Consider the following 9404-nt stretch of genomic DNA (forward strand, 5'->3'; position numbering starts at 1 on the left):
AGGTACATTTTTAGTACCTTCTTGGTTCCTGTTTCTTTAGTTGGACCTGGGGATATCCTTTTTAATGGTAATGATGTCATGAAATCATGTCATGTGGCCAAATCCAGTCTAGGAAACCAAAAAGCACCAAATGAAGCGCCTAATGCTTAAAGTAACAAGATGATGTATAGAGAGTATTTAACACAATGAATGAGTCACAAATAAATTGTTAATAGACTGCAAAGATTTTTGTTTGGTAAGAGAACAAAAGTATATCCTCTGTAGGAGGAAAAATAACGTGCTCATAATGCCATTTTGATCAAGCATTAGGCAAGTAATAGGTATATTTCAACTTAAAATAATGAAAGCATTGACTCTCAGAAACACTACTTCATGGAAATTGACAAAATGATTACTTTTTAAGGCATGGAAAAGAAAAATTTATGAACTTCTTTTTTCCCCCTTGAGTTATTTCTGTCTTGTCTCACATTTACTGAAATAAAGAACTTTACAATTCCAAGTGGGAAAACTCTAACATGACATTCTTCAGATAGACTTTCCATTGCTTACCAAAAACAAAAAACCAAAACCCCAAGCAAAACAAAAAAAAAAAACGAGTCCGGAAAAGGAGTGCTGTGATAGTTAATTAGCAAATGACGAATTAAGCTATCACTCCTTCGAATTCTTGGAAATGGTTTCCAGGGCATCTTGGAATTATTACAGTGATGTTATTAACAAATGCTGTCCTGTTTGTTATATGACTATTTTACTTAGAAAATTTCCATGTCAGGTTATGGTTTGTAGATCTAACCTGGCAGAAATGAAAACATACTTGAAGGCATGCTTGTCGAACCGACAGCTGGCTCTGGTGCAGAGATGATGTTTACAATAAAGAGCAGAAAGCCAGGCAGCTCGGTTGCTAAGACAGCTGGGTCTTTGGAGCTGACCTCTCTTTTTTTGTTATTTTAGGAATTCTCCTACTTTCAAATCATTTGAGGAGAGGGTTGAGACAACTGTCACAAGCCTTAAGGTACAGATGAAGTGAATTTTGTGTCATGGGGTCCCGTGAATCAGGACAGCTTAGTCATTGTGGTGGTTAATTCTGAAGGCGGGACTGCCAGCATTCGGTGCAGCCAGGAAGAAAGCCTTGCACAGAGTCTGTCTTTTTCTTCACATATAAATCTGTCAGTAAAACCAGTATCTGAGAGTGTTGCTGGATCCTCACAGAGTTGTTTCCACAAACCATTTGAGGGTGATGACTTGTGAACATGTACTGGGATTTGTGTTCACATCTTTGCAGGTTAGAACTCTAGTGCTGTCCCCTCAAAAACTGGTATGTGAGAGAGGATTGCGGGTAGGATCGAGGGTATGTGAATTCTGAATTTAGAGGTTAAGTGGAGGGTCTCCAACAGCTCATAGCCCCTCTGGTTTGCACATGGGCCAGCAAAAACCAACTTGGCCCCTGCGTTACACCGCCTCCCCTCTCCCGTCAGCCACCCAGACTTGTTTACTCCATTCCCAGACCGAGCACAGCACAGCATGATGATCATGGAGGGAAAATCAAACTGAGTCACAACGAGCATTCTTTTGTAATAACGCATTTGATCCCCAACTTTAAACTGAAAATACGCCTGTGTCATGGGAGGTGTTAAAAAAAATTTCATTGACTTTATCATTTGAGTGTAGATGAATTCATCTACAGAGGAAGAAAGCACAAATAAAATCAGTCTAGTCTCAAAATGAGACTTTCAAAACAGGAAAAATCATTGAAACAACTAAGATTATGTTTTTAAAGATACCAGCTAAACAGTGATTTAAATAGTCTTGATATTCTTATCGCTATTTAGTAGACAGTCCATTTCTGTATTTCCCTATCTGGGGAAAATGAAGAATGCAGGGGATCTTTAAGCAGATCAAAGCAGGCGTGGGCACATGCTGATCATCCAGCTGCTTCTGAATCCTCTGCCACCATGTGCTGCCTGATCCGTCTGTGAGACTGTAAGGTATTCCTCACTAGAGCTCCTGCATGCTCTGATTGTGACTTGGAGAGTCTTTCCTCTTAGGGGAGGCTCTTCCACAGTCTCCTGCTTCTGCTTTATCAGGCCTGGGATTAGATGTTTAAGGCCCAAGAATGAGATTATTACTCAGCATTTCCCAGGCCTTGCTTTCACTTACCAGCACTTTGTAGTCGTGTGATTCCATGACCCTGCTTGTCAACATCATTGCTTATTGAGTATCCGGGGACCCGTAGGAGCCATTGAATTGCCCCCATGTGTAGGGAAAGCTTTGATAAGGAGGGACGTGCAGTGCCTGGAACATTTCTCTTGCTAGAATATCAGGTTTCAAAACTAAGGGTTCAGAAAATCCTAGGAGTTAATTTCTCAGCATTTGGTTCCCAGCCTTAGATAGTGGAAGGAGGATGGATTCTGTTGCTTGTTAGACCAGTTCTGACATAGGAGGAGTTGTACTTTTTAGGTTTTCTTTAGAAGAAGGAGATACGAAGAAGCAAAAGAAGAATAAACAACAACCTATTTCCCTTTGCTTTTAGGAAGCTCTGGTAAGCTCACAGCTCACATATGATTTAAGTGTTTGATCCACAGTCTGAGCTTCTCACTTCTCTCACTTTACTGGGATGGAAGGTGTAGAGCCTGCCTCCTCCTTCAGACGTGCACAAAACTAACTCAGCCTGCCAGATCCTAGCCTGTGTCAAGACTTCCTGAAAGTGGGTTCCGTGTCTGCATGATTGTCCCCGGGGTTTAACAAGACTCACATCCCACCCACCTCCCCTATGTCACAGCCGATGCCTACTTCCTCTTTTTCTGCCCACCCAGGCAGTGGAGAATAAATAGCTAATAATTGTGCTTTGTGTAAAACTCCCCACTCACTCAGTCATTGCAAGTTCCTCATTCTTTTTTTTTTTTCTCCAGACTAAATAATAGATGTTTAACCCTTCTTTATGTAGTTTATTTGCCGCATAGTTCTGTGTTCTAAATTTTCTCCAAAATTTCTATAACGTTCTTCAATTATGGATCCTGGGGCTGTTTCCGGCTGACTCACAAATCAGTAAGGATGAATCAGTAAGGAAATGCCTCATAGGTCTCTGCTATGGTTCTCCTCACACATACTGCTTTAAGCTTGATTTTTAAAACATCGCTCAAACGGAATCCTGTTCATATTTGTGTTATATGAGAAATAATGTTCTGCTGGGAAAGGAGGTCCGTTCTTACCATCTGTCACACACCATGTGGCATTTATACTGATTGTTCTTCCTTTATACCCAGTTCTGTAACAGCTTGGTTTTCCATGTCATCACCATTATATAAAATTTAGTCCTGTTTGCCTAGATCCTTGGAATACATCACTCTCTCACCTGATGACATCTCAGCTGGTTTCACCTATAAACTCGATGAATGCACTTTCTATTTCCTCTAAAACAAACAAGCAAGCACAGCTCCGATGAAACCGTATTTGTTATGTTCCACCATGTTCCACCAGGGAATCATGAACAACTACATCCCTTCCAACCATTCTGATCATTTAACCTTCCAATCATTCTTCGAACCATGTCAAGCAGACCATATTTTTAATGCACCTCTTTTTGATGAATACTTTGCATGGCTTTATTTAAAACCTTAAGAAAAAGACAAGATATACTTACTACTTCTTTGTATCTTCTCAACCAGCCATATTATTATGAGAGATTACGCGGCCCAACTCAACAATTCAAATAGAATTTTATGCAAACAACAATTATAGTTTTGGGGATAAAGTGACAAATGCTTGGATGAGCCATTATGAAGGAAAGGGTCCAGGAGAGTTTTATTGTTCACATCTTTGCTGATGCAACTCCTCACCTAAATAATCGCTGTGTACAGTCATTCAACCCACGTGGTTAGGAAACCCCTTTATTCCACTCAACCGTCTTGGTTAAAAACCCCTTCATTGCACTCCCTTTTTTTGACAAATTGCTTTATTTTAAAACTATTCCCACCTTTATTTTTCTATTTTGATTTGAGAAAAATCAAGAACTAGGAGAAGAGAAAGCAACAAAGCCCAAAAGAAAACATCAGTAATTGGTATTCACTTGATTCAAAACTGTGTGTGACTTCTGTTGCAAAACAGAATGCAGATAAAATAAAGAGGAGAATGGGAACTCTTAATAGAGTAGATTACATTGAATTAATCTTGTTTCTCTCCAGAAAGAAATAAACATAGTGAAAAATCACATAGTTGGAAGCAACCCCTGCTTCTTCCCAGTGCTGAGATGACACAGAGTCAGGGAGGAATCAGTGCTCAGTGCCAGAGGTTTGCAAATTAAGGCCTGTGGGCTAAATCCAGCTGGTTGCCTATTTTTTGAATGGCCTGTAAACTAAGAATGGTTTTTATATTTTTTAATGGTTGAAAAAAATCAAAGGAAGAATGCTATTTTGTGACGTGTTAAAATTAAATTACATGAAATCCACATTTCAGTGTCCATACACAGTCTTCTGTAAACACAGCCATGCTCATTCACTTATGTGTTGTTTTTGGCTGCTTTGTACAATGGTTGATTTGAGTATTTGTGACAGTGACTATGTGATTCCTAAGCTTAAAATATGTGTTATCGGTCACTTTCCAGAATGAGTTTCCTGACCCCAAGCAGAGTGGAAAATTTGACTTACGAATTGAATCTAAAGAGGCAGAGAAGGATTTTAGTGACACCTGGAGAAAAGTGTATGCTTGTTTTGGAATGTTAGACTGGTTTTAAAACCTGGTTACCTTTTGTAAAGGGCAGACCAGGCAGTGAGTGGATACATGTTGCAGTGTGGCTTACGTTCCTCTGAGTGATCACTTTGGTGGCAGTGAGGAGTAGACAGCATTTTGGGACTAGCAACATTTTCTATTCTGTACCTTTCTTTTCCTCAACGTGTTTTCCCATACTGTTAGTGGTTAAAGGAAAACCAGTGCGGCAATTAATAAGACTTGCATTAAACATTAAATATTCTTTTGAAGGACTTTTTAATACAGAATTTTTCAAAACATTTTACCCATATTTCTTAATATATTTCTTATTAATTGATTTCTTCCTGATTTTGTTATTACCAATAACAAGTACACAAAAAGGGAGCCTCCTAAAGCATCATAACTTTGCATTTCAAGGGATAGCCCTCCTTGAGGGGCAACTGCCTGGAAAGATGTGAAGTGGGCAGTGCTTAAGATCTGAGTCCTGTCTGCCTCTCAGAACAGAGACCAGAAAGCATGTTCAGTGGAGCTGCTCAGCCTTTTCAAAAGCCATTTGTCAGGGATCCAGGTAGCCTTTCTTAAGTCCCAGTAGGAAGCCTAAATTGGAGTCACTTAAAGATGTTTATACACTTTTTAAGTTGAGGGAATTTATCTAAAATCCAGTTCTGTTTCAATTACATCTGTTCTCAGGGTGATGTGTAGACAAATCCACAGATCTGGATATGCTCCTGAAGGGGTTGAGATTTTTAGATGTCAGAAGGCATAAAGAGAGCATTGCTAAAATTGTACAGAATTGAAGTTTTGGATCCTCTCCCAGATCCCAAGTATGAATGGCATTCTAGCACTCTGCTAAAGGAAACTAACTTCTCTACACCCTTTACGTTCCCTTTCAAGAAAAAAACTATTTTTGAACTCGAGAGTAGTCCGTTTTTACACAAACATTGCAGACCTGATGAACTAACTACGTTTGCATCTCTGGCCTTTCAGACGAAAGTAGGCGGGGCGAACCACGGCGGAGGCAGCTTCGAAGAGGTGCTCAGCTCCACGGCGCACGCCAGCGCGCAGAGCTCGGGGGGCGGGCCCCGGCGGGCCGAGGACGAGGAGCTGCAGTGCTAGGGCAGCCCCCTGCAGCCGCCCCGAGCCCCGGCCCCGCCCAGCCGACCAAAATCGCGCTGCGAAAAGCCCAGGCCTTGACCTTGTTCTTCAAACGGCCTCTCCGCAGAGTTTAATAAAATGATTTCCATTTTGTATTTGTGTCACATTCAGTATTCGTAGACTGTCATAATTTAAAATGTCCCCACTTGAGCAGGTACAAAATTGATCATAACCCTTGTCTTTGTGTAATTCAGCTTGTTGTAGCTATTAATGATCCAAACTCGTAGCCATTAATGATCGGCTTTGGTTTTCCCTTGGACCCCTTTATGATGTGCATGTCTTTGAAGGCTGAGAGTGGTGAACACTCCCTTCCAGGTCGGTCAGGTGGGCGGGATAGTTTTTTCTGACCTTCTCCAGCAACAGGATGGGTTCACTGCAAATTTCATCAAACTGCTTGCGATCGCCCTCACTTGCATCAATTATATATGTTTGTTTAAGCAATTAAAATAATTGGTTTTAATGAAGACTTTGAATTCTTAATTTCTTTACGTCTTCAGGGCAGGTAATGACTTTAAAAGATGGTAGCTATGAATCTGCAGATGCTATTTTTTTTTTTTAAAGATTTTATTAGAGAGCACGAGCAGGGGGGAGAGGCAGAAGGAGAGGGAGAAACAGACTCCCCGCTGAACAGGGAGCCCGAAGCCAAACGGGGCTCCTGCCACTCTGCGATGCTATTTTAAATCAACGTCTGCTGCTAATTTGGTGAACATAAGAGGATGTGTAAGTAATTATAACCTCAGCGACCCTACCAATCCTAAAATTCTATTCCACATAGAGTAGCAAACTCAGGTAAGGGAGACCTGAAAGGGGGTGGCCAGAAAATGGGAGAAACAGTTCTGCTTCCCCTTCCATTTTGCAAATTGCTCACATGAATGAAAAAAGCATCCTATTAATACAATCAGGTTTCTGCAGGAATTTTTACCTTCCGCATCATATGCTTCTCTTTTCTTCTAAATGGGACCTATACATTTGTTACTAGGTAGCACACACACATCCTATAGATGCAATTTTTAAGTGAACACAGAATTGACCTATTAACTTAAAAAAGCACCGTTTAATATATATATTATTCATGCAATATATATTTTATTTATTCATTGTTTAATTTACTTAGAAATATATATATTTCTTTTTATTTTTTGATGTAGTGTTCCATGATTCATTGTTTGCATGTAACACCCAGTGCTCTATTCAGTACGTGCCCTCCTTAATACCCATCACCAGGCTAACCCAACCCCCCACCCCCCTCCCCTCCAGAGCCCTGTATGTTTCTCAGAGTCCACAGTCTTTCATGGTTTGTCTCCCCCTCCGATTTCCCCCCCTTCATTTTGGGAAATATAGATATTTCTACATAAAATATATGTATTTTATAAATTATACACACATATGTATACATATATATATATACATATATGGCGTAGTGAAATAAAGCCAGTCTGAAAAATTCTATTCAAATTAATGGAGCAGGACAATCCACACATCTAACTGAAAATCAAGCTAGTTCAAAGCCACATAATCTCTGAGGCTTGCAGTCTTAGCAGAGATAGGTATGGGGCTATAATCTTGAACCAGCGTGGACAATGAAGCCCTGCCAGTAGGATCACTGGCATTCTCTCTAACTTAACCTTCCAGCATGTTGGTTGAAGCCAAACCCTGTCCAGCTGGCTTGTAATTTGCTCACCCACCGCTGCATGTGGCTGTCAATCTCTGTGCTCAATTTGCAGTTGCCTGGTGTGTTTGAAATGGTCACCTTTTATAAACTCACTTCTTGACCGCATTCTTTTTGACTGCACTCAGCAAACTGCACCGTATTAGAAAAAGCAGAGTTACGGTGCTATACACAAATATCTTCATTCACCAACCGATTTCTGCACAGGTAAGTCTCAGCCTTACATATGACCTGAAAACATAGTATTAACAGTGACTAGAAAAACAATCAAGATAATTAGTGTTCATGTCTCAAAGCTTCAAATACATTTTAGCCTCTTACTTTAAACCATTCTTCAAAACTTTGAATTTCATCAGTTTTATAAAAACTATATTCATGTCAGCTCTATTAATTGAAAGGTTTTTATGATTATTACTCACTCTGATCTGGGAGTGAGATAAGGGACCATGACATGAGTAGGCTTTCATTTCGTCAAACGATATGTGAAGAAGTCACATTACTGGGGCGCCTGGGTGGCTCAGTCGTTAAGCGTCTGCCTTCGGCTCAGGTCCTGGGATCGAGCCCCGCATCGGGCTCCCTGCTCGGCGGGGAGCCTTCTTCTCCCTCTCCCACTCCCCCTGCTTGTGTTCCCTCTCTCGCTGTGTCTCTCTCCATCAAATAAATAAATCTTTAAAAAAAAAAGTCCTATTACTCCAGTCGTTGGTAGGTGGGTAGTTAGCACAGACGTTTCATTTCCTCACGGCCTAATCACTCAAGAGGTGCCTGTTTCTCCCTTACTTTGTGCCTGTGCAAGCTCCTCCTGACTTAATTCTACCCTGGGTTTCCGTATTATGTCCAGCGGGGCTCAGTTCACACACAGTAGTACTGTCTCCACAAGTGCTGAAAGGTATTTGCACGCCATGGGCTTAACCATTCACTAAAAAAATCAAAATGACTTCAGGTCAACACCATGTATACAAAATTAATATCACAACCCTGATAACCTCGAATTCCAATGTGAATTGTGATTACAAAATAAACTGGCTTTTTTAAAGTAAGCAGTTCTATAATGTAACCATTTGCTACTTTTTAAATACCGTTGCTTGATGGAAAATACTCATAGATTTACGCTACAACTTTATCTTACAACTCACATCTCATGAAAACTATGACTGTTGGTAAGTCATGTCAGCAAAGCAACCTGCCTCTTACTCTGAATTACACATTTTCTTACAAAGCTGTTCTTGAACCGTAGACAACAAAACAAACTACATGCTTTATTACAGAACGTCTTGACAAACCACGCCATTCACAGTGGTCAACGCGAAGAAAACCCCAGAAGTCTAACCTGCGGCTCTGTCACTATTCATTGTTCCAGAGTTACCTGTCGGGGCCTGAAAGCTGTTGCACTTCACTGTAAAATGGAGCATAAGGTGGTTGTGAACTTGAGCCACAACACCTCCTCTCACTTAGTATCCAATTGGAGGGTGGGCGGGTGCAGGAAAGGGCAATGGCCCTAGGGTGAAAAACTGGTTTCAACATGAAATGTAAAAAAATGACTTCAAATCTGGTGTTCAGATATAATTTCAAACTATACTATTTGGCAACATCTTATGGTTGCTTGGTAATCTCTAAGAATGGTAAAATTCTTTACACGTCTACCTGACTTTTAGTTCATACCATAGAGTATGTATCAAGGCAATTAAAAAATAAGATACTCGTAAGTCTCCCACAGGAATCATCCCAACCCCACTTTGAATATGAAGACTAGCAAACTACTTAAATAAAACTGCTGGGCACAGAGGATGCTTTTCCACCTGGCACTTCATCAGTCATTTATCACAGAGTGATAATGTGCCACCAGACTGAGATGAACAGGTTGGACCTTCTGTTAGAATTT

The 9404-nt window shown here is 40.5% G+C and overlaps 1 protein-coding gene across 7 annotated transcripts in view; it reads left to right on the forward strand.

The window, feature by feature from the left end:
* TPD52L1 (TPD52 like 1) overlaps nucleotides 1-5949 on the forward strand; it is a 96867-nt gene extending 90918 nt beyond the window's left edge. For 4 of the 7 annotated variants that reach the window (XM_034990506.1, XM_034990502.1, XM_034990503.1 and 1 more), the window contains 2 exons: nucleotides 949-1009; nucleotides 5689-5949. In XM_034990506.1, the coding sequence (XP_034846397.1) occupies nucleotides 949-1009; nucleotides 5689-5817 (190 nt within the window). In that variant the 3' untranslated portion in view covers nucleotides 5818-5949. Of the gene's footprint in view, nucleotides 1-948; nucleotides 1010-2454; nucleotides 2537-5688 lie in introns of all 7 variants that reach the window. The other 3 variants (XM_034990504.1, XM_034990507.1, XM_034990508.1) reach the window with 2 other exon arrangements.
* The last annotated feature ends 3455 nt before the right edge of the window (nucleotides 5950-9404 follow it).

The sequence above is a fragment of the Mirounga leonina genome, unplaced genomic scaffold, assembly GCF_011800145.1.
Source record: "Mirounga leonina isolate KUSES-001 unplaced genomic scaffold, KU_Mleo_1.0 Mir_53, whole genome shotgun sequence".
Taxonomy (NCBI): domain Eukaryota; kingdom Metazoa; phylum Chordata; class Mammalia; order Carnivora; family Phocidae; genus Mirounga; species Mirounga leonina.